This window comes from Lutjanus erythropterus, chromosome 19 (assembly GCF_056507025.1).
Source record: "Lutjanus erythropterus isolate fLutEry1 chromosome 19, fLutEry1.hap2, whole genome shotgun sequence".
Lineage (NCBI taxonomy): Eukaryota > Metazoa > Chordata > Actinopteri > Lutjaniformes > Lutjanidae > Lutjanus > Lutjanus erythropterus.
Window position 1 is genome coordinate 19,765,466 of NC_139335.1, and position 25,969 is coordinate 19,791,434.

The 25,969-nt window shown below is 41.0% G+C and overlaps 1 protein-coding gene across 3 annotated transcripts in view; it reads right to left on the minus strand.

Annotated features, from left to right (window-relative positions):
* Positions 1-15,319: 15,319 nt before the first annotated feature.
* The window catches only part of plppr2a (phospholipid phosphatase related 2a), a 61,458-nt gene continuing 50,808 nt past the window's right edge, over positions 15,320-25,969 (minus strand). The window contains exons 4-8 of one of the 3 annotated variants that reach the window (XM_084743803.1): positions 20,000-20,120; positions 19,168-19,418; positions 18,073-18,249; positions 17,446-17,589; positions 15,320-15,978 (exon numbers count right to left, since the gene is read on the minus strand). In XM_084743803.1, the coding sequence (XP_084599929.1) occupies positions 15,922-15,978; positions 17,446-17,589; positions 18,073-18,249; positions 19,168-19,418; positions 20,000-20,120 (750 nt within the window). In that variant the 3' untranslated portion in view covers positions 15,320-15,921. The remainder of the gene's footprint in view (positions 15,979-17,445; positions 17,590-18,072; positions 18,250-19,167; positions 19,419-19,999; positions 20,121-25,969) is intronic. The other 2 variants (XM_084743801.1, XM_084743804.1) reach the window with 2 other exon arrangements.

Here is a 25,969-nt window from a genome sequence, read left to right on the forward strand (position 1 = left end):
TACAGCTGCTGCATTAGGGAAGGAAAAGAAGAAGGAAAAAAAAAGTCGTTCACCTCCTCCTTCTCTACACTCTTAGAAATAAAGGTGCTAACTAGAACCATGAAAGGTTCTTCAGCTTGTCTCCATAGGAGAACCTTTTTTTGGTTCCTGGTAGAACCTTTTATGAAAGTTCCACTTGGAACCTATTGAGCCTTTCCCACCAAATAAGCTCTTCTTTTTAATCAGTTCTGTCCAAGATTCTCTGAACAGGCCCAGTTCTTAGTGGAACCATTGTCACAGATGTCATCAACAGAGGGCGTTGCACGATGTACAACAACTTGTAGAACATGACACGTCCCCTTTGGTTTCCAAGAAAAAACTGGTATTTTTTGGCTCCAGCTGGAAACCAACTTTTCAGGTTCCTAACCAGTTTATTTTTGGTTGAAATACTCAGAATCCTTCAAAATTAGGTGCTTGCAGGGCCGGTTCCATGTAGGTGGAAAAGGCCTCTAAGGGCTTTATCTAGAACCCAACTAAGAACTCTTTTATATAATGGTACAAAGATCCCTTGACAAAAGAGTTTTCAACAAACTGAAGAACTCTTTCTTCTAAAAAGTGTTACTTAGATAAAAACGGTTCTTAATGGAATCCTTAGTCTTGACAAATCATTTACACATCATTTCCAAGCAAATGGTTCAGGGTAGAACGTCTGCCCTTCAGGAAAAACCCTTTTGGAACCCTTATTTCTAAGAGTGTATCTCTCACTATCCGCTTCCTGGAACCTGCCCATGCAATTGGATTTAGAGTCTGTCTGTGTGCCTGGCTTGTCTCAGCCCTCTCTCACTGCTCCATGGCACTCCACTTCCCTCTTTACTGCCCTCCTTGGCTCGTCTCTGCATTCTAATTGGACGATAATGCAGCCAGTGTGGTCCACAACTACAACACTACATGACAGTGCAACAACAATAGTGCTTCTTCAACAGGCTCACGACTGACTGTGTATCGAGCTGCAGCTGCTGCTACGTGTGTGTGTGTGTGTATGTCGGTTATACTGTGTCTGTTTACATATTTGTGCGTGCAGTGTGTGATACCCAGGTCTGGTGTTACAGTTGCTGTTTGTGTTTAGATAAGGGGGCCGAAAGAGGGAGCAGGGATAGGGGATGGAGAGATAGACAGTTCATTGTTTACTTTTATCGATTGCGCTCCACTCTCCTCTCGTGCTCACATTCTTTCCTGCTGCATCCATCCATCCATCCATCCATCCATCCATCCATCCATCCATCCATCGCCTTTACACCTGACCCCTTGCCACACTTATCGCTGCACCCATTGCCCTACGCTGCTCCCTCTGCATCTGCTCCATGTTCAGCTGGGGAGCGCGGAGCTGGCCGAGTAATGGCTGTAGAAACAGCCTAATAACATTACAGCTGCCATGAGGGTGGGGAGGGGTCAGGCAGGGTGAAAAAAGGGAGCGGGGGGGTGCATGTTCGAAGGGTGAGGGTTGGTGGGGGTCTAAGGGGTGGGTGCTGTGAAGGAGGCAGTGGGTGGGGGGGTTGGGGGGAGGGGCAGGTGCATCACTAATGGCTTTTTAAAAAGGTTACAGCATGTCGCTCCCTCTTCATAATGGGGCCCTGGCTGTGCTGGAAATGCAATTTCCGGGAAAGATAATGCAAGGAGTGAAGGGCTGTGTGGTGGTGGTGGTGGGGAGGGTGGGGGATTGAAGTTGGGAGGATGGGCGGGTGGTGTGTACCTTGTGCTTATGTTCAAGTGATAGAGAGGGAGAGATGGAAAGAGAGAATGAAGTCGAAGAAGAGGAGAGAAAAGTGGAGGGGGAGTGCAGGCGTGAAAAAACGTGGGGGGTGGAGGAGGTGTGTGTGTGAGTGTGTGTGTGTGTGGATTTACAGATTTTCTTGGATGCTCAGATAAAGGAGTAGAGACAGAGTGAGAGGAGGAGAAAAGGTGTAGAGGTGGAGGGAATGCAGCATATAAACTGGAGGAGATACAGGGGCTATCTGCCTGCGTGTGTGTGTGTGTGTGTGTGTGAGCAGCATCAATAGTTAATGAAGACATTATCTGTGGACACTGCGCCCGTGTATCTAAACAAACATTATCCTTCAACCCTTCAACATCCTGCATGGTTGGTTAAAGCCACGTATACTAATTAACCCCGCTCCACTGCTGGATATGAGCCTCAACTTTGCCTGATTGAATCTTCCTGCTTTTCAATGGGTATCTGTAATTGCTAGTCATGTTAGAGGGACGATTTAAGTGTATACATTATGTTCTTGTCGGCGCTGCACACTTTGATGCTGTAGTAATACTTTCAATTTATTTCACACCCTCTGCACATAACACAAAATCAATAACTCACGGTTATGTGTAATTTCATTGAGTCAGCCTGTAGTTCTGCCTGAACAATTATAATTTAACTAAATTAATATTGAGCTGACATCTGGTATCTGTGCATGTGAGAGTGTGTGTGAGGGACAGGAGTGTATGTGTATTATATTTTTCATGTAAAGAGAAAAGAGAGGAGAATAAGAGGAAGAGCAGTGAGGAGCAGAAACATAATAAGCAGGCTTGGGGAGTAACGAATTACGTGTACCAGGATTATGTAAGCAGAATACTAAAAAAGGTAACATATTTCATTACAGCTTGAGAAAAAAGGACATAATCAGATTACTAAAATCTTAAGGCACACCGGTATACATAACCTCTATAAGCAACCTAACCAACGGAGGTGCCAAGGAGCCTGCTAGCCAATCAGAGGCAGAGGTCCTAGACTGCAGGTGGGGAAAAAAAAAATTGGGCCTGATGAGTCCCACTGTAATCATTAACACCATCCAGCAAACACGCTAACGATGAAAACTGGGGTTTGCTTTGACAGAAGGTTTTTAAAGGACTTTTTCAGGGTAAACATTTTGCTTCTGTACTGATATAGTAAATTAAAAATTCATCCGTAACATTTTGTATAGTAAATTGCATGTATAGTCTTCAAAATCCTAAGGTGTGCCTGAACCTGTCTCACGACACGAGTGATACTGATACAGGCTGCTGTTATGCATTGCAGGTCACTGCACTCTGGTCTCAGTGACGCCAGCTAATCTTACAGTTAGTTTATTATTGTGGGCTTGAGTGAAAAAATGCTTCACTAGGAGGAAATGTCAACATTATTTTGACTATAAATCAGAAAAGATGAACAACATTGCTGTGACAGTTGTGCCTTAAGCTGTGAAAATATTGTCATTACCCAAGAACTCGAAGAATCATTTCCAGGTTAAGACCAACTACTATCGTTAGCTACACAGATCAATGGCTAATGTTAGCTGTAAAGAACAACCATTAATATTATCTGTATGGGAATCCAGTCAGCTAGCTAACCTGTCAGCATCACTGCTGCTACTACTACTATTAGAGCTGGGTATTGATACTTAATACCTTCCAGGTATTGGTCGAAATAACCCAATACCAAATAATATCAAAACCTGTCCAGTGACATGATACTTGCATTCAAACATTTTTGTATCCAGATCTACAAAAAACAAGACTATTTGTATGTGTCCTCTCACAGCCAATCACAACATTCTTCAGTTGAATGCAACATGTGATTGGCCCACTACTGCAGCAGCTACAACCTATACAGTCTTTAGTGAGGTGAAGTCGAGCATGATGGGAATTCAGCATGCTGGGATGCCGCCAAAACTTTTCAATGGCCAATAAAAATAAAATCCATAAAGATGATTCCAAGAATGTTTCCATTCACATGACGACTTTTGAATAAAGTAAAAAAAGGTATCAAACGAAGTACTGTATTGGTATCAGTATCACTTTAAAGTAGTGGTAATGGTACTGTTATTGTAATTTGTAAACGATACCCAGCCCTAACTACTACTACCACAACAACTACTACTTGTAGTAGTACTCCTACTGCTGCTACTGAAAAACATTTTGGGACTGCAGGTGGTGATACTGCATGGATGGTGTGTGGGTGAAAACACAAGCCCCAGAATAAGTTTGTGGCAGTTTGACTGTGAAATGTGAATAGCATACTTAACAAAGTATATTAAAATGTGCAAAATCTCAATGTGTATTCACACATAAAGGAATAGCTGTGCAAAATGAATAAAACAACAACAAGCATAAACTATTATTTTAAGCTAAACAATTTCACCATATTTATGTTTTATGTTTTATATGTTTTAAATGAAGGCACATTATTTTAATATTATGACGCTTGGTTTGGGTTACTGACTACATTTTTTTAATGGGAATTAATAATTGTATCGGAATACATTTTTTAAATAACCCTATAATAAGTTGCTCTCCACCTGCTCTGTAGCGCACATTCTAGACAAATTCAATACCACCAGCAACACACACACACACTCACGCACACACACCCACTCCCTTCCACGTCTCTGTCTCTCCCATCATGACTCATCCGGCTTGTCTCTCCTCCTCTCCTCCACTTAACCACGATGATGACATGTGCAACTTCCTCAATGGAGCGCCTCAGCCGAGTGCGCCTCACCTCCAAACTGTCAGGGGAAACTGATGCCCCCAAACCCACAGCAGCACCTGCTTTTAGAAACAGGTCCCGTATCCCGGCAGCAGATAGAAGACAACACGGGGTGGGATGGAATTTGAGATTCGAGTGGGAATGCCCCATTGTCTGGTTGTTATAGATTTTCTGTGGTGCCGCTTTCTGCTTTCCTCCACATCTGCCACCTGCTTCTTGCTCACAGTGCTGTAAAAAAAGAAAACTTATGCAGGAATGAGAACATAAATCAGAGCTGGCAACTAAGTTTGAGGTAGAAAATGAACTAAATTAAAATGTGTTGGATTTTGTTAACAACGTGATGTGATTCACCAATCAGTCTATGTTCAGTTTAACCCTTTTCCTTCTTGTCCTCCACAAACACCCTACTGAAACAGATTGAACAGACTGTACGCTTTAACAGCAACAGATTTACCACTTAAAACTCTTTAATTCTGTTAATTTTTCAGACAATACTTCCTTGATTTCAGACAAAAGTGGATAACAGCAGGCTTCTCGTTTTTAGTTGACCACTGTCGATTCTATAGCTGAAACACCAACTGTTGACAGCAGATTTTATCAGCTATGGCTAACCAGCTAATTAAGCTAATGATAGCTACAGTAAGTGAGGTGAAAATGCTGTCTACAGCTAACTTTTGTCCCCAGCTAAGCTGTTTTAAAAGAAGAAAATAATAATCGAGCCATAATATAGACATGGTTCAGTTTTAAAGTCAGACAACAGACGTAGTCTGCAAATCATGTCAGACAACAGTGGTTATAAGTGGTTGAAATACTTGATATACTTGAGAAAGGTTTTGTATTTTTCCTCTATTTATTATTCCAGTTTTGCACATTGCTGTCCATGCTTTAAATTATACTGTGATAGAAATTTTAGGCCATACTGTGGAGCCCTAGGCTAAAGCTGCATGTCTCAGGCAAGAAGTCAGTATCCTCAGTAGCTGAAATTTTCGTGTATTGCAGTGTAGTATTTGTAGTGTTACAAAAATAGATCAGACTGTTATTCCGTTCTAACATAGCCCTGTTTGGCTTAGTGATGATTGGCATTAGGTCTGGCAGCACAAGGCCTAATTTAATGCCACTAAACCTAGTCCATACATGTGAAATTAAATTATATCAGTGGGACGTCTAAGTTTGAATGTGATACAAATTTTACCCTATCTGGGGGATTTTTTTCCCCAGATAAACCTGGTGACCTCCACCCTCTGAAAAAACAACACAATAAAAAAGAAAGACAGAAGAAAAGAAAGAAAGAAAGAAGGAAAGAGGAACACTGGCTCTCTCAAAGGAATGGAGCCATAAGATCTGTCTCCCCTCAAAGACCCGTAATTCCCATCAATAGTTTGGCTAGCTCACCGTCAGACAGTATATTTTCAGCTTTCAGAGAACAGGCTTTTAGGATGATGACTTAGCCGATGGGACTAACCGATGTGTTTGGCAAACTTTACACCATCTTCGGTCGCAGAGTGTGAACTTTGCCAAATCCAAAAGAGAGCAGGACAGAGCTGCTAATGTTGCCCTCGAGCAGAGTTGTCAAACTTATTTCAGTTGATGGGCCGCATATAGCCCAACTGGATCTCAAGTAGGCCAGACCAATATAACCTTTGCATAATAACCTATAAATAACAACACCTACAAATTTCCTCTTTCAGTTTTTCCACATTCAGTCAGTCACATATGAAAACATAGGAACTGGTCCATTTTTCTTGGAAAGCACAATACTCTGACAACGACATTTTCCACCGTGGTTCTAGCATGAACAGCAGCCTACGACTGACAGTGATGTGTCACATAGCCTGTACATAAGCTCTACTCTTATTATCAGCTCAATAGATAGACATTGGAAGAAATTGCAATTAATGGCTTCTTTGCTATTTTCACACTTTATAAATTCATCTAAGTCATCGGGGGGGCCGGACTGGAACATTTGTTGGGCCAGTTCTGGCCCGCAGGCCATATCTTTGACACTCCTGCCTGAGAGTCTGATAGCATCCAGGATCAGCTTTGAAACAGTGAAGAAATCCTAATTAGTGCAAGTTGTGAACAACAAAACACCACAAACTAATGTGGGGTTTCAAATTACAAACAGCCTTGGAAGTGACACTGCTCTTAACTGGACATGCTCACATACATTAGAGAAGTTTAATCCATTTTTCACCATTACTCTTGTGTTTTTTGAGATAGCAGCCTTCAGCTCCTCATATATAGATTATTACTGTCACTACTTCCACATATCTTGACATGGCTGCTGGGCCTAGTTAAAACTATAATATGCAACTAAATATCCAAAAATGCTAGTACATTATCCCAAATGTTTCCAACAATGGTAAAATCTGTAATTGCTTTAAGGTAACAGTGCATTTCCTGATAGCTGCTAGTTACTATAGCTGGTGGGAAAAGAAGCTTCACATATGCCAGAGCATGAGGATGTCATGACACATGACTCATTTTAACTGGAGTAAGACTTTAATGCACGATCATGATTTCAGCCTGAGTCATACCAGATAGATTTTCATCTGAAATGGTTGTTTAATGGTGAAGATAACAACTCCCATGATGCCGAGCCACCTCACGATGTCATCTAACTACTATTACAACTATACGTATTTGTTATTGTTTCAATGTGAGAGAGACCCCCGGGGACAGAAATTTTATACTGTGAGTTTACGGTTGCTAAAGTTATACAGTAATTGAACAGTCACTGTTTGCAGGAGTTTAGCCAATGGACAATTCTGAAAATAAATTTTAAAAAAAAGTCAATAACTCTAATTACGAAAGCAAATGGTCATCCGCTACTTCAGTGTTTCCCCAACATTTTTTTCTGGGGACGCACTTTTCAGAAATGACAATAAACATAAACAAAATTAACATTCCTGACTATTTTTCCACCCCACCTGATATTACCTTGGTGCGTGTTGCTAAAAACATATACACGTTAAATACTTCATAAATGAGAAATAAATGCATTTTGGCAGAATTAACAGGCTCTAGTTTTGTTTTTGTTTTTTTTTAATCTCATCAGTAAAACAATATATGCATTTTAAATGCTGTTTAAAAGGTGGACTACAGACATTTGCAGAATTTCTTCCAAAGTCATTTATTCATTTGGTGACCCAAATAAAATCTCTGGTGACCCAACTGTGGGTCACGACCCAGTCTTAAGGAATGGCTGCTCTACTTGATATCATCTCCAGGGTCAAAATGTGGGAGATGTTGGGGTCACAAATCAAAATGATCAAAATGCAACTAGTGTACCGGTAGTTTTCTACATTATTTAACTGCTCAGTTATTATGTGCATGTGTTTCAAAACTATACTTAGTTTATTTTTTCCTTAAACACAGTCAAATTAAAACTAAAATTGAATGACTCTATATGTCTGCGGATCATCTTCATTTCTGTCTTTGTCTTTGTGATCATCTTCTAATATGCTGTCTTATACACTATTAAATGTCACTTTATTCTTACTCTCTAGTCTCTTTCCTCTGTGACTTCCTCTCTACATGCACCTTCATCCACAGTCTGTGAATCACTCAGCACTGTGCAGCTTTTACAGCATTTGGTCACACTGCTCACGTTTTCCTTCAAAACCAAAATGAGCATGCTGGTTGAAAATAAAATTACCTAAAATTACAAGAAAACTCCTGTGATTGGAATGCGGAGAAGAACGCCGTGGAATTAAAATTCCCAGCAAACTAACAGAGGGAGTTGTGCTGCCCACACTAATGAGGCTTGTATGGGCAGAAAAAAAAAAAGAGGCAGAAAGACGCTGCAGGTGGGATTTCACCAAGGAAACAGCGTCATCCTTTGAACCTCTCTGACTGGGATGTTTGGTGGTCGTTTAAATTCAGTCAAGCAGAGGTTTTTTAGGAATTGCAGGTGCATCTCTCCAAAGTCTGGAGAATTGAGCTGGCTGTAATTAGTGTCAGCTGTACTGTAAGGTTTCTTTGATCAGCTTTTCAGTGTAATTCATGGATAGTGTTCTCTGTGTTTTTACGGCTGCGAATTCCTAAAATGAGTCAAAAAGGCACTCGCTGTGGAAATCAAGCATGCAGAGTGAAGGGTGCGGAGACACTGATGTATAAGTAATTCTTTCCATTATCTGTGACATTAAGAAAATGGATCTCATTATGTCTCATTAGTGTACACAGGTGCAGATCTCCTCATTAACTACTGCGATTGTTCCTTTCATTTCATGACACAGCTTGAGAAATCTCCTCATGTAAGATGTCTGAAGAGATGAATGCTGGGCTGGAATTGTCTCTCTGTAGCCCTTTCAAAACATATGTACATGTCTATGATGTACATTGCCATCTTGTGGATTTAACCTGCAAATGCATAACCTCTCGAGAGTGGCAGGAGTGATATGGATATACAGGCGCATGTCAGAGCCACCAGACAGAAAGTGAGAGTGAATGTTGTTTTTTCAATCTTTAATTTAAATTTTGTTTTGTTTTTATCTTGTTATTCTCTGACCTGCATGAGTTAACAACTCTGCTTTCTCATAATCCACACGAGAGGGCTGTAAGTGGAAAATTCACTGACAGTAGTGAAAAATAAATATACTGTGATATTACAGTGTGCCTTTTTTATGTTTGCATGATGCATCATTATCAAGATTCAGATCCATCTAAGGTGTAAGAACATTTTAGACCACATGATGGCAGTACTGAGCCTGTCACAGCATAGAGAACGTCTCCTTAACCTCTGCAGGTCTCTCTCGAGGTGGGTCAAGGCGGTGAGTATTTGGAGATTGGATATTAATAATACTTTCATGGGGTGGGCATAAGACTTACTTACTCTGTCATAACCTTGTCATGACACATCATTCCATGCTTGATAATTATTATATTTTCCCTGACTGGAGGTTTATGACTGTTGTCATTATGTGTCATTCATAGGCGTATGATGGTTACTATTATATAACTATTATATATTATAACAGTGTAATGACTGTCCAATGCACACCCCATCAAATAAAGTGCTACCAGATGTTTTTTAATTTTTATTATATTTCGAGGGCCAGATCTTAAAGGCAAACTTCACCAACTTTACTCTGTTGGAACAGTTGGAGGATCCAGTTTTTGAGAAAATATAAATAAATCAAGGAGTAATCAAGCTCCAATAACAGTCTTGTGTTTTTGGCGCTACCTTGGTGTCTGCTACAGTGATTCTGAACTTTCCCTAGTCTGTGTCTCCCAAGTCGTCCAGCTTTAGGTACTGTACTGTACTGTACTGTACTGTACTGCAGTGCAGTTGCAGTTAAAATTTTGATCTACCTCTTCTTTACTTGGTATCTATTTTATGGAACTTAGTACTTCTTACTTTACCTCTGCATATTTTAGTGGGAAATGTCCTTTTTACTCCATACTGCATTTATTTAACAGACTGGCAACTGTAACAGCTCTGGGAAGTGAGACTCAGGTGCAGAGAACACACAGGAGGCAGAGTGAGGTTCAAATGAAAATCACTGTCTTTACTTAAGTCCAAAAAAAGCAAACACAGGGAGTCCAAAAAGGCAAACAAAAACAGACAGGGAAAAAACGGCACAAAACTATAATCCAATAAGTAGGCGAAGTCAAAAAGGGAAACATGAGGCCTACAACCACACCAAGCAGCTTCACAGACAATAGAGACAATCTGGCAGAGACATGTGGAGCTGGTGGGGGTATAAATACACAGGGATGGCAAGGAGGGTAATCAGGGGCAGGTGAGTGAGTGGCCTCAGGTGCAGTTGATGAGGGGCGGGAAAACACAGGAAACTGAAAAGACACAAGAGGTAGTGTTAAAAAATAAAACAAGAAACATAATAAAACCCGGAATGTTACTGGCACAGAATAAGATTTTGCACTAAAAACATGTAATGAACTAATACAATATAAAACAATAGACCAAAAAGTACCCAACCTGTTTGTCTGTGACCTCTTACAAAGTAGCTGTCTGTTTGGGGTCTGTTGTCAGATTTCATGTGTCTGTGAGTGAAAATTGTGATTGCTGAATCTCATTCCCTGGTCATCAAAGACAGAGACTTTGGGAATGATGCACCAACTGAAAGTGTTAGTTAGGGCTGTGATGATAACCGCATTACTACAATATTGTGGTCATGTGATGCCTTCTGTGGGGGTTCAGCTCATTACTGTCTTCATAGCAAATTTTATTTTTAAGGGTCAATCTCATGTTATTCCATTGAACGATACATTTGAGATCAGATCAACATACAAGTCAGGAACACAGCTTCTTCTTCCAGCTTCCGGTTGCCAGTGGACAGCTGACAATATGCCCTGTTCCTTAAAGGAGCCATGCTAAGATTATCACCATATCCTTCAGTGACCTCCAATAAAACTAATTAGTAATTTTTTGGCCAGTTGTAGTAAACCGCCTTAGTGTTAATGTTCTACTTAACGCCTGTCTCTGTTCAAGTGTTTCGAAGTGATTGATAAAGCTGTAAATAAAGAAACAAGTACTCAGGCTCGATGAACCCACCTGCAGTCTGATTGGACGAAAAACATGGCGATGAGCGGTTGTAAAATCTCTCTCTCACACACACAGACACACGCACCAAATCACTGTGTGAATACTGTAACAAAACAAACAGCACGCTGACACAGACAGCTTTTCTTATTGCAATATCCATTTATTGTTCTCATCATCACACAAATCTTTACAAAACAGAGGGTTTGCTGCAACAGGATCAAAGGAAACGTGTTTCTCCCTCAGAGTTGCAGATCTGAAGGAGACTGGTGCTTCTTATTCACATGTCAGTCAACTGCGGCGTGTTTGTTCTTTGATTTAACTGAAGTAACTACAGACTTTACAGGAAAAGTAAAGCTGCGGTGTTGACGGTTAAACCAGAGGAGAACATATTCTGACCTGAAGGGAATCTGGCTGTTGATGAAGGGTGTTTTTCTTTTGGTGTTTATTAAGCAGCGCTCACACAGTGAACACTGATTCAGATACTGACTGACTGCATCGATGAGGAGTTGCTGAGATTTTGCACAGATGAGAAGCTCGAGTTACAGGTTGTCACTGGTTCTGAATGTATTTTCTGCTGTTACATTTTTTCCATTAAAGTTATTTTAAGGCATTTCTGCTTCATCAGGACATTGAAGACTGGAAAAAAAATGAGGAAAAATATGAAACAAAGGGATGTCATGCAGCAGAGGTCATGAGTCTGACTCAAATTCACAACTTTGCAGGTATGTGGTATATGTGCCCCAGCTCTCTGAGCCATGTCACAGTTTTAAAGTAATTTATTTATTCAATCAAAGTTCAAGATGCTCAGTAAATCTCTATGCAATCTTTATCATATGAGATAGATTAACATCCAGTGGATAATTCTTGGGCACATATCCTTAATTGCTATACTGCACATATAACCACGTGGTTATGGCTTAGTTGAAGTTATATATAAAAAAAGACAATATCCTGGTATGAATCATGATATTTCTCTTATCTTGTGCACACAGGTTTTAAGGGAATACTGAATGTGAATATAGTTCTCTCTCTTTTTCTTGTCAAATCTACAGACACACACAGCAATGTAAAAGTCTTTGAATCTAGCATTAAAGAGGCTCACAACACAGATAGTAAAGCAGCATTAAGTGATGTTTTTGGGTCACTTGGGGTGAGTGGAACAAGCTATAAACATGACACTGACATAATAACACCTTGTAAAGTTCCCAAGGCTAACGTGGTAGCAAAGAGTTTTTCATTTAGACTCTTGTCCTTATAAGATTTAAAGATTGGGTCTCCCTAGATTTCCATATTCCATATTCTATGTATTTATATTAAAGCTACCACACAGTTGTTAACTGATTAGGAAACAGTCTCAGTTTATTACTGACGCATCTTTATGATCTACACAAGTAAACAAGACCATCTGCAAGAAGACTGACTATTTCTATTATTCTTTGTGTCTGCTACTGGGTCGGATTGTCCCTGAAATCAGATGAAAAGAGCCAGTGTTTACATTTTCCATGGCAAAGTCACAGTGAGTAGTACATTAGCCAGTTAAAATGAAGCAGGAAATGACTTTTTGAGATTTTGTGGTTATGATGTGGAGAAGCCACCGCTTTTGTCCACGGGGGCCTCCAAAATCAATAAAATATTAAAGGTCTTTATAGTGGCTTTAATAACGGATCAAATGACCATGTCTAATAAGACTATAGTGATGTTCTCTACAGAGTTTTTTCGACCTTGTTTCCAGCAGCAGCTGGTAGCTGTGAATAAGCTGTGATAAACCCACTTCACGCTAGCTGCCCTGCATTAAACTGAAGACATACAAAATTAGCTCATATTTGGTGAACAAAGTGGAGCATTTAGCAGCTAAAGAGCCAAATATTTCACTCAGGAGGTGGTGAAAACAGAAACAGAGTAAACACAAGAGTGAATGTTGGACTTAGATTCAGTCAGGTGGCAATACTGGGTGGGAAGTGAATGTTATACAGTAAGAAGCAGCTGTGTGTGTGAGAGACTCTGTGTGCTGCACTCATCTGTGCAGCTGCTATGCTGATAACAAGGCATAATTTATCTAGTCACAGAGTGGCCTACACACCGGCACTGCGACACACCGGGACAAACTGACACAATATTTTTCATTCAAAGAAAGGAATAACTTAATGTATTACATCTTCTGAATTTACAGGAGAGAACGTATAATTTAGACTATCATAGACAGTGTTTCACAAGGTTCGTAAAGTCTCCCCTAACTCAACAATGTATATCTAATTTGATCCAGCACAGTATTTATCTCATTTAGCTGTGTGTGCTTTTGTAAAGTTTCCGCCACCTCACTATTGACACGCAGGTATTGCTCTGGAGGACAGAGATCCGAGCTCTATAAGGACAGTGAGAATGGATTAAAAATACCAGATCTTAACGCAAAGACAAGATCAGATCGTTTAATGTTCAGATAATCATAGGGACAGATCATATTTTAATACCAGGTGTAAATCGGATGTTAGATTTGGCCGTGCAAGCTAACATAAGGGAGAAATCGACTTGCTTCAACCATAGATTGTATTTTAAACAGGATTTCAATCTATTTAATATACAATCTATGGCTCCAACTCGCTCTTTGGACTGCATGAATTATTTCTGGACGCACAATATTGCTTCTTTAAGATCATGAATGTGTCTGAAGATTTGACAAACAAAAAAAGAGGGAGAAACTGATTTATGCTAATGAGAATTCAAAAGAGAATAACCTAATGGACACTGTATGTTATAAACTATGAGTAAACAACTCTCCCAGTCTAGCCTTGGTCCAGTGGGCACGGAGTTTGATTAAAAGAGTGAGCCATCCAGGTGTTTTCCAGCTGATCCAGTGTTGCTTCAGAGTGGTGCAGCACCTTCATACACACTGTTCTCTATCATCACGATAAATGCAACATTTTCCCCAATCTCCACACAGAGTGTTGGTGATGCTTGTGTAAAAATCACACTCTCGTTACAAAAAAGAGTTATGTACAATATCATACAAATGGGTTTCAGTGTTAGAAAGTGGATTAAGGGAAGGGACGTACAGTAACAGCTAGGTTAGGGGATACAAGTGTGATTGTGCACGTGTGTGCTTCTGAATGTGTCTGAATGTGCTCTGTATATATTTGTGTGTATGTGTGTGTGCGTGTGTGTGTGTGTGTATCATCCAGCAGAGGGAAACATTTCACAGCACAGTGATGGCATTATAGTCAAGATACCATAGAGAAGAGAGCTAAACATAAGTTGTAAAAAGATGTGTTGGGAGAGGAAGAGGAGGGAGAATAAAAAACATGGACTTTAAGGGAGTGTGCAAATCAAAATCAGCAAAACTGTCACGCCACGTGGAGCGCTTATGCCAACCACACCATATATACATGTCAATAAATAAATCTGTTAATAAAATCTCAGAAATTGATCACAATAATTACATGAGTCGGGCAGTCCGTAGCAAATCTTTTCAAGATTCGTCGAGAAATAAATTCCAGTTCAGCGTGAGCGACGCCATTCATGAGTGAAATAAAACTTAAAAAAAAAAAGTCTGTTGGCATCACATAAAGTGTTTTGTACGAAGGCTCGTCGTCTCAAAAGAATACAAAAATCAAATATTTGCTCCTGAATGCGACACACTTTATTTGGCTCACTGTCGTGCCACCTGCAGCCGAGAGCTTGGCTTTGTCTTATCAAATGTGTTTGTATTTCACATCAGTTTTTTTGGCGAAGCTGCAACCGTCTGAGAGAGAAAACATGAAGAAGAAAGCCAAGTGAAGATGTCGGTACTTTCATCCTGTTTGCTTTTGTCTGGTGCTTCTGCTGAGAGATATGAAATGGATTCTTTGATCTGAGTAAACCTCACGCGGAGCTGACTAGGGCACTGCTACTCAGACTGCAGTGTGTGTGAGGTTGTGAGGAGTGTGTGTGTGTGTGTGTGTGTGTGTGTGTGTGTGTGTGTGTGTGTGTGTGTGTGTGTGTGTGGGATTGGATAAGAGAAAGAGACCACGGGAGAAAAAGAGAGAGTGTGTGTGTATGGCTTCCTATAAGGGTGTTTTTCGGGCAAATCTCAGCAGCACACGTATCCTTCAGCAGGTTTCTTTGGTCCAACATGGCCACCTCCTGACAGCAGACATCAAAGCTGCGTCCTGTGAGTCACACAGGGAGTTCACCATCACATTTAGCCTCCTTCAAATGGGTGAAGACTCATTCATACCATTGTAAAAAAAAAAAAAAAACACTCTCAGTGGTCACAGTTTGATGTTTTTTTCCGCCACTGAAGATGAAAGTGAGCTTCACATGATTGAGTTCATACAAAAAAAGTTACAACAAAAGTCTTTAATTATAATATTCAAAATAAAAAAAAGGAAGAGATGTACCTGACTCTGTACTGAATGTTCAGTCTTTAAAGAGAAAGTCTTTGAAGAGTTTGCCTATCGGTTCCCCAGGGGTTCAGAGGGCAACAGGGTGGGGTGTTTGTGTGTGTGTGTTAGGGGAGGTCTAGACCTGTGTGGAATAGGAGCGGTGCAGCGTTGCATACCGCCCAGCCGGATGGGCGGCGCAGTGTGGCGAGTGCTGCTCCGACTGGTCTAGACTTCGCTGGAAATGGAGCGAGACGGTATGAGGACATCGGGGGTGGCGGGGAACCGATAGGGCTGATGGTCATGTGATCTCGGTGAACGGAGATCCCCGCGGAGTCTGCAGGGGAAAGAGAGGAGTGAGAAAGAGAGAGAGGACGGGGGAGAGAGGAGGCGAAGGAGAGAGAAAAGTGAAGAAAAGAATAATCAAGAGCAATGCACGGGGATGAGGGGCGGGGGGGAAGAGGAGAAAACAGATGCACAGAGCCAAAAACAGAAATAAGGCGACAGATGACGGGGAGAGTGAGGAGTGACTGTGACGGGCAAAAAAGATTCAAAGTTGGTTAGAATGGTTGGACGTAGGTGTTGTAAGGCGGGGAGGAGGAGGAGAGTGCAGGATGCTGGAGGAGAGTGAGGGACAAGGGAGCAGATTGAGAGGAGAGAGGCAAGGTGGGAGACAGAGGAAAAGAGGCAGTCAGGTGTGGGTTAGTGACGGAGACAGACCACAGAGGACGCAAGACATTCTCCTTAATACTTGGACGTCGGCTCCTGTTACGCTGCAGCTGCAGCTGCCGGTCCCTGGGAGAATATCTTAAGCAAACATTGGAGAGAAAAAAAAAACTGGAGGGGACCTCTGCAATCACTGCTGGTGTTAACTACACTCATAGAAATAAAGGTACTAACTAGAACCTTATAGAGTTCTTTGGCTTGTTCCCACAGGAGAACCCTTTTTGGTTACTAATACAATTTTGTTTAAAGGTTCCACCCGGAGCCCTTTCAGTGGAAAACTTTTATACTCCAAAGCTTGCTTTAGAACCCACCCAGGGGGTTCTACTGATAACCTTTTTACCCCACACTTTTCATTTAGAACTCATCCAGGGGGTTCTATGGAGAGCCTTTTTATATTGTAATGGTGTCATCCAGAAAATCCATGCAGACGGTTCATCCAAGAACCCTCTTAAATCCGAAAGGTTTTATCATGATCCCACCCAGGGTGGTATAATTTTTTTTATTAATAGGGTTTCACCTATAACTTTTTTTCTGAGGGTTCTACAAAGACGCATGTATCCAACAGATGAGGCAAGAAGGCTGAAACTGGCAGAACACAAGTAAAATGAATTGATTAAGGGGATTCCAGACACATCTACATTTAAAAACACCATTTGAAACATGGGTAAACATTTGAATATTTGAGGTTGGAGATCCTTTTAACACCGATGCTTTCAACATTTCTTGAAGAGCTCTTTCTTCCAACTATTTCCTTTGCTTGAAAAGGGTTCTTAATGGAACCCTTAGTCTTACAAAGAACCCTTTTTTGAGTAAAGGGTTTTTCAGAAGCAAATGGTTCTTGGTAGAACCTCAGCCATTCACAAAGAACACTTTTGAGACCCTTATGTCGAAGAGTGTATTATTTTGTTTTAGCTTCAGCTGAATTCCTAGTTTTCTTGCAGCCAGCTGCTTTGCATTATATCAGAACGGTAAATTACAGTGTGTCAGCCAAACTGCTGACTCACCTCAAAGAGATAAGTGACTCTCTAAATCCCCGATAACAAGGAAATGTGTAACACTGTAGAGTTTAGGAGTAAGGGAGCGTCTCTTTCCAAAGCAAACATTCACACTAGAATTTGTTCCATCCTCTCAGCTGCGTTCTTATCAGCAGACAACAAGACTTAAAGATCGAAAGGATTAACTTGGGTGTTTTCGTTGGGACCGGGGGTGCAGGTGGGACTTGGAGCATGCATGTTTGGGGATTTGTTCTCTCCGCGGGATAAAGGAGAACAACGGATTCAGGTAAGAGACAAGGGATGCGGATCTCAGCCCCACTTTTGCGAGTGCAGCCGTGCCTCACGCCCACCCGCGCCCCTTACCTGAGGGCCACTTAACTTTTCGAGTGGACTCTCCACACAGGGCAGCGTCACCATCGGCATGCCCAGCACGGACTCAGGGCGCTGGGGTCGCGGTGGAGGAGGACTGGGCTGCATCTGCTGGAAGTTATTAATCACACAAGTCACCTGGAGAAAGAAAGAAAGATATGAGGGGAACTGACCTTTTGCTGTTTGCTGTGATTATCCAATCATAGCACGCCAACTGTAACTAAGCACAGCAGGTCACATTGCAGCTGCGTTTTTTGCTGCAGCATGTAGCTTTAGCCTCAGTGTTTTGACAGTATATCCTATATGTCGCTATCAGGTTCATATGAAAAGTCATCCAGAGATGGAGTTTTCAACCAACTCATGTAGGGTTTTAGCATTTGCATTATCTTTTCCTGGTTAGCTGCTGCTGATAAAATCTGGTGGCGACAGGTGTCATGTCAGCCAACTAATTTCATAGTCGCCATTTGTTTTTGTTCACTTCTGTGCGAAGCCAAAGGAAAAAATCACAAATTTAGAATTGCAAGTGGAAAACCTGCCAGTGTGTATTGTGTGAGAATGTAGGTGTAGTAGAGAGAACATTCATAACATGTCTTCCTTTCCAGTCAAGTCTCTTTATCTCACCAGAAACACAGCGATGGCTCCCCCGGTGAAGAACCCTGCCAGGACGTCAGCCCAGTGGTTGCGGTACTCAGCTACCCTGACCACGCCTACTAGCATGGCCAGGCAGAGCAGGGTGAGGCTGATGGTGGGCTTGGTCAGCCGCGTGCCTTTGGTCTTGAACACCAGTGTCACGTACATCTGCAGAGAGGCAGACCGGAGGGCACACACAGTAGGGTACAACAAACACAAGAAGGAACACAACACACACACAAGTATGTATGCATCAATACAACCTGACTACATTTTTCAAGCGTCTGTAACAAAACTGAAAATTATCTCAACAAAGGTTTAGGACAACTGTAGGCAAGTTTAGGAGAAATGAGTATGTATTTTAAGCTGTGTGCATTGAGCACAACTTATTATATAATTATAGGCAGTGAAATTGCATATTAAGTCAATGCAAAGATGAGGGTGACTGCTGACAAGCTTTCAGTCTCATAGCAATGAATTAAACATTCTATAATTGTGTTGTGGCAAGTGTTTAGCATTAACAAAGTTAGCCAGTGTTAGCAAAATGAAAGCTAACTGGCTAACTAATATACGTAAATCATTTGCTAGCTAGTTGCATTTTGTTATCATGAGCTTAAGATGTAACTACATGTTGTTTTTACAGGAAAAGGAGAAAATTGGCAGAGGACAATTCCTTAACAAAACCAGGCTCCCACCACTTCTACAGCTCACTAATTAAAATGTCATATCTTGTTTATTTCTGTTGACTGCCTGGTAAAATGACAAAAAGACTCCAAGAGCTCCTGCCTGAGAAGTAGTCTTGCACACAACTACAAAAAATTGTATTTACAACATTTTTATACGGATTAAACAGACAAGTCTTAGCAAAGTTAAGATTATAGCACCATATTTACAGGATAAGCACAAGCGTGGTATCAGTCTGCTTCTCTAACATTCAGAATTGCTTTAAATTTGTTTTTAAAAAAGCAAAAATGTTTAAGATTAGGCCTCTTAAATTGAGTAAGCAAGTTCTGACTGGTAGCATGTACAGTATTTACAAAATGTTATAGAAGCACAAAGCACCGCCTCCAGCATGCTCCAACCTACCACTGTGTACACTGCAGAGTAGACGCTGAGCGCTGCGTCCTTGGATGGGAAGGATTTACGTGCAGTCAGGACAATCAGCGGGTTGCCCGTGCAGGCGCGGCGCTCTGCGATGTACTGCATGGTGGACTGGCAGCCCAGCGCTGTGTAGTTTGGTCGGCAGGCAGACAGGAAGTGAGGTGTCTGGTTTCCTGTCACCACCTGGCCGGCGTTGGCGAAGATGGTGGTAGTGAACAGGCCGAAGGCATAGACACCTGGTTAGAGGTATGACGGAGAGTTTGGAGTGGGGCGATAAATAAGTGGTAAAATATAAACAAACAACAAGACACAGAAGAGATAAAACAGTTCAACCAGATCAGATCTATCAGAAGATGAAGAAAAGCACATTAGCTGTTTGACAGAGAACCATATCAAGACACGCAACAGAACTCAGAGATAAAACGGGTGATAATAAGTTTTTCCTGCCTAAAATAGCCCAACACATTATTATCAGCTGAGGTGTGAAATCGAAGCTTCCACCTCAGCTGATTCAGCTCAAGATGCAAATTTGCCACTACTTAATATTCACAAGTGTCTTCCTGCCACGATCTTGAATATCTTACCGCAAAGATCATATCGCTGTTTATCATCCAATTAACAGCTACATGTACCAGCTCTGGTTGACAAACTCTGCAGCAGGTCACGTTCTTACAAGTCAAACCTTTTCTTTCATGTCAGTTTAATCTTTTTGTATTTTGTCTTCACTCTCCCTGTGAGAAAATGCGCACCTAGACATAAATAGGCTTCTCAGGCCCGTAAAGAGCAGAGGAGCCGTGTAATACAAAACAGTGTTCACCTAGGAAGCGTATTATGCGTCTCAGCAGGGGGTTGAAGTAGCAGCAGTCTGCAGTAACAATGGTCTTCTCCTGGGTTCCCTCTGCCTTGGTGAAGAAGGCACACAGCTCTCCAACAAGAATCTGTGCACACACACAAAAAACACAGAGGTGGTGGTTGAGAATGTTGAGCGTGACTTTTCTGATATATCTGGTGCGCTGAATTCCTGCTATTGTATTACCGACTGTATTGGTGTTATACTCCCACACCACTGGAACGACACTCAGGTCAGAGGTAAAGGTCAACCACGATCATAAAAGGATGACTCTATCTGTGTTTTTCAAATTGAAACTTCTACTCAGTCATTAGAAAAAAGCAGTCATGTAGGCTAAAGTGCTGATGCCTTATTTCCCTTTCCTCAGCCTACAGGCTTTATATGTAGGCATTTTGATGCTTAAACATGCGTACATGAACCAAAACTTGGTTGAAAAGATCTGGACACATCACTGTGAAAACTACAGAATGATATAAAACCAAATGCTCAAATTAATTATTTATCACAAGTAGTGAAAACTTAACTTTTGTTTAGAGGCTCTACTAACTTTAAAAAGTTCAGTGCCAGAAGAATTTTCTTTCTTTTGTGTTTAATAAACTCAGAATTTTAAATTATTGAGGGAAAAGAGTCCCTAAAACAAACTACGTTTATGAACTGAGTACTGCTGATTTATTTGTTTTTTACAGTATAATTTTGTACTTTTACACATGCTGGCATCGTGGCTCTAGAAATTGCAAGTGTTAGTGTTTTGGTCCAGACAGAAATATCACAAGAATTATTGGACGAATTGAAACAACATTTTGCACAAACTAGCACCATCATGAGGTGGTTTTGACTGAAATGTATCAACAGCTATTCGATGTATGCAATGAAATCTGGCACATACATACACATGCATTAATGCTCCCCTCAGGATGAACTGTACTCATTCCTTAACTTTCCCTATAGTTAAGCAAAAGGGTCTAAATTTAATTTGTTTAATAATATTTAAGTATATGCTCAAATAACTGCAAAACGAATGACTTCCCCATTCCATTCAGGGCACCACAATTTAAGATCAAATCTGTGTGTACAAATGATTCATGCATGAGGTCCATTATGCAGAATGGCAGCGATCAGCTCCAGCAGCCACAGCGCAGCTTGACGGTGCAATCAAGCAGTATGGAGGAAGGCAATACACTCAGGACTTTCCCTTACCTTCAACAGGTTCCAACTTTATACAGCTCTAAATAGAGGGATTATTTGATTACTATGATAAATCTCTAGCACGACTGACCCTGTGCTGCTCAGAAGTTCTTAGCATTACTAATGATCGCAGAGCTCACAGTGCAAATGGATCCAATTAGAAGCCTTAATCATCATCTGTTTTATTGAGCGTGGACTCCATGGCTGTGGTGGGATAGAGATGTAAACTCGGAGATCAAAATAGCAGCCATTGTTGCCTGGTGCTCGCAGTTTTATTGCTCTCTTTGCGAGAAGCGTCAGGCTTGTGGCAGAGGTTTTGGTCAGGTGATTATGTTCAGTTCACTCCCTGTGAGTGTGAACAGCGGTGCCTCTCCAGACTGATGATCCCTCAATAGACTGCAACTGTGAGACTCATCTGTATGAGAGCCCACAGCACTCAAAGACGCTGGCACAGACTGAAACTTAGCTCCCTCAATGAATAAACTACCCATGGCAGAGATTCGCTTAATCTTAAATCATCCTGACAGTTTCCATGCTCTGCTGTGACAGTAGACTACTTTAACGCTGACCGTGTTCCACAAACCCATCAACCTCATTCTTCCTCTTTCCATATTTGACATAATCCCCCATTTATCCCCCACAGTGACAGTGTGTGAAGCAGCGCTGTCTTGAGGAGAGAAAGCAGGGTAGAGAACTACAGAGAGAGAAAAAGAGAAAGAAAGAAAGACAGGAGAGAAACAAAGAGATGATCATGTTTCCGTCAAGTCCGGACAGCCAAATCAAATGAGTTAATAGCATGCAGGGGCCCAGTCAGAGCAGCGGTACTGTGAAGTGCGTGCCCGGCCCAGCACTTTCTTCCATTAGTAAAACACAACCCTACTGGGTGTTCCATGGCAACCCTTGAAACACTAACACGAGCATAAAATCAAAGCTGGGGAGGGGGGGTTAATCTGCAGCTTCAAATCAGAGATGTTAGGGGCAGCATCACATTGTGGCCAACCATTAATGGGGCAATTAAAACACTGCATGGAGGCTGTTTCCATGGGGACTGCAGGACTGTAGGGTCTGAGCATGTGTATACCACAAAGTGTGAGATGATGGTGGTGTGCTGTCACTCATGAACAAGTGCTCTTGAACACGTTGCCTCGGGCAAAGCTGTCAAGCAGTGGGTGGTTGGCCCTTTTGGAGGCATGTAGTGTACTATTACTACGCCATTTTTGTCCAATACTGTTATTTAGTGTGAATACTTCTGCTATGAATCTATGATAGGACAGTCAGTTTTAAAATTCCCAACAGATTTCAGACTCGATACACACGGCTTTTGTAGTTTCAGTTTGGTTTACTCTCTTGAAGCTCTCTAAACAGTGTGCTCTCACCGTCCAGGCACCATAATCCACATTAGAGTTGTCACAATACTAATATTTTAAACTTTGATACCATACTAGTTGGAAAAAAAAAACAGCACTTGTTACTTCTTCTTACCGTGTCAAAAAGAAAAGAAAAAGTCACAGAAAATTGGATTATTTTCTTTTTTTAACAACCTTAATCTCCATAAATAAGAAGCCCTGAGTTGACAAAAAAAATTCCAAAGGCTTAAAAACATAACCCTGGCATCACATTGAGCTTCAGATTTGAGACTTTTTACAATACTTTTCAAAGAACGTACACAAAATACAGTTTTTAGGATGTGCCCTCTGATTGGTGGAGCTCGCTGGGACTGAACATCTGCAGACTCTAATCTGCAAAACCTACACAAACTCACGGTTACATTGGCACCCATCGCTTCTGAAACCAAACTGCCACCCTTACAGATACAAGTGTGAGAGATGAAGTGAAAGAATAAGAATGAGAATGCAAGCGGAAAGTTGAAGAGAATAAGGCAAGAAGAGAGGAACAGTATGGGGAAGTTAGGGGTAATACTGCAGGAATGAATTATTCATGCATGGATGGCATCCATGTGAATCATGTAGAGCATTATTTCAACCAACATCATTTCTCTCCGCCGCAGCTCCCTGCCTTTGCCCCGACCACTCCTCCAAGGATTCACAGTTAAATATGACGAGGTTGTCGCTGCAGTTTAGGGACGAGCGGATAATAATTCCTTGAAATTAAACTGCTCATCCAGTCCACACTCTGACAACGCAGAAGTGCAGTGCTGCAATGCGTCCAGAAACGTGGCATTCTGGGACACGTAATGAGTTTTGGGAATAACAGGATGAGCTGCAACCCTGGGAAAAAAACTGAGTGTGGACAAAGACATGTATTACATGCATACTCACATGCATGATTTAGGCACAGAACATGAGAAAGGAGCGAAGGAATGAAACATTAATGCACACAAGAGACTTGATTAACTCAGTGTGCATGCACAGTATATCGAGTACAGATCCTGCTCTGTGTGTGTAAGTAATCAGATCTTGATTTGTGTCAGTGGCCGTTAGTCAAATGTGAGTGTGCATTCAGTGTGGCCCTTCTTATGAAGACGTGTCTATTAGAAGACAATAACCAGGGATGTTTTACTTCGAGCGATGAGTTGGATGAAGAGGATCGTGGAGATGGTGGAGGAGCAGTGGGAGTAGAGGAATGAAGAGAGAAAGAAGAGGGGAAGAGGAGGAGGCAAAGAAAGTTTTAGATGAAAACATCTTATGTAATTTTTTTCATATAATGTCGTAAATAAACAACAGTTTGACATTAACAATGGCCTGACAAAAAGTTACTCTGCAACCACCAAATATTCTTTGTGTGATAAATAAGTTTTATCAACACATTGCTAACCTTCAGCAACACAATGTTACACTTCTGCAAACATCCAGATTCCTGTGCACCTTTTAGTTCAACATTTTACAAAAACAGCAAACAGTACTCATCATCGGCTCGCCACTGATACGTGGAGGCTATTCAAACTGATATAATCCTTACTGAAGAAATACAAAAAAAGTTGGACTAAACTAAAATTTAGGAGGGAATGGAAGCAGTTTATGTGACCAGAATATGCCACATCAAAGGATGTAATGTCACGTTCATTTTTTATCTGAAACACCACATTAGAACAGTTCATTAGAACACAGGACATTACAGGTGTCACACTTAAGTTACATTAAATAGACTTTTCTGTATTGTTTTACATAAGCTTCCATTTGGGCCAACAAAAAATGTACTTATGGGCTTGGTGGTCTGTGGCACCAGTGCTTAAAAATATTAGCATCTATCCCTTAACAATTATTTTTACATTCAGAAGCTGAAGAAAAAAAAGTCAGTATATGTGCTCATTCTCTGCAGGAAGATTAAAGTCTTTTAAAGTAAGAGTTGAGAAAACTCAACATTTCAAGGCAACCTGTTTCAATAGTTTTAGTTTTGAGCCCAAACAAACTGTTAGTTTTTTAAAAGTTTTTACCAGCAGCTAATAATGTATGTTAAAAACTGCTGAGCAAACTGATTGAAGTGAAAGTGAGGGGTGGGAGGATGGCTTCTAAAAACTCAAAAATTCAAGTTTATCTAAAGAAGAAAACTATATTTCTTGAACCGTGTCATTACTCTGTAAAACCAGCGTTACTAGTGTGTTTCCTGCACTTAAAGATTGTCTGAAGGTGAGTGAAACTAAAGACGGGACAGAATGCAGGAGACAAACAGCCTGCCGTGTGATCATCATGTGGTAATGATGTCAATAAAGCTGCAAGGACAAATCGAGCATCTTGGAATAAGCCTGAGTGATGGTGCTGCAAAAGAGCAGTGAGATGCACATTGCCTCCATTAGTATTCTCTTCTGCAAATAGCAACTGACTCTGTTCAGCCTGTGTTAGTGACACAGTAAGGTGGCAGAAAAACAAAACAAACAGGAGACAACAGATGGAAACATAATGTGTGCTTGACTCTGAGCCATTATATAAAATGGAGCACTGACAACGTGTTATTACATACAGTAAATCCTAATCCTCGGATTACTACCCAAAGGTCTTCTACTCCCCTATTGAATGGAGTGAATAATCCTTAATTTCTTTAATGGTCTTGGTTACGTAAGGTGAGAGGTCTTAAGGTCAGGGTTTGCTTGAAACAACCAACCGTGTCTGAAGGGGAAAACGTTTGTAACTCAAAGATGGAGCGAAAAGGGAGTCATCATATGGAGTGGGGAGACTAAAACAATCTATCATAACTTACGATTAACACATTATACCTAATCTACATATCTATATCTAATTTAACCCATACAAAAAAATCAAAGTTTTCATTCTTTCTAACTCTCTGCAAGAAAACAAACAAGTGTATTTCCAAAAATGTTTTAATAATTAAGTAATAAGTAATTTGTTCAAAGGAGACACTTGCACATCCAACTATCTCAGGTACAGGTGTGCAGGAAAAATGTCACTCAAGTCTTAGGAAAAGAAAAGAAAATCCAGCACACTGCTCTTGCTTAGCATCGTAATTTGCACCTTCGTTAACACTCTTTCAAACAGTTCATACAACATTGATCTTAAACAGATAATGCTCCGTCTATTCTGTGAGCACAGGTGTGGGACAGTCTTCCTCCTGTGACAGTGTCTCCCAGTAATCGACAGCCACCTGTGTGCAATCTGTCAAATTGTGTTTCACATGTAAGAAAAGGAAGAGAAGAACAGGGACCGGTGAGACACCACAACACATAATTATGTCTATTTAAAATATATTTGCATAGATTGTACATCTGATGAATGAAAACATCAGCCTCGCAGCTTTAAAACTGCGTAAGCTGTGTAATCATATATATTACTTGTGTCT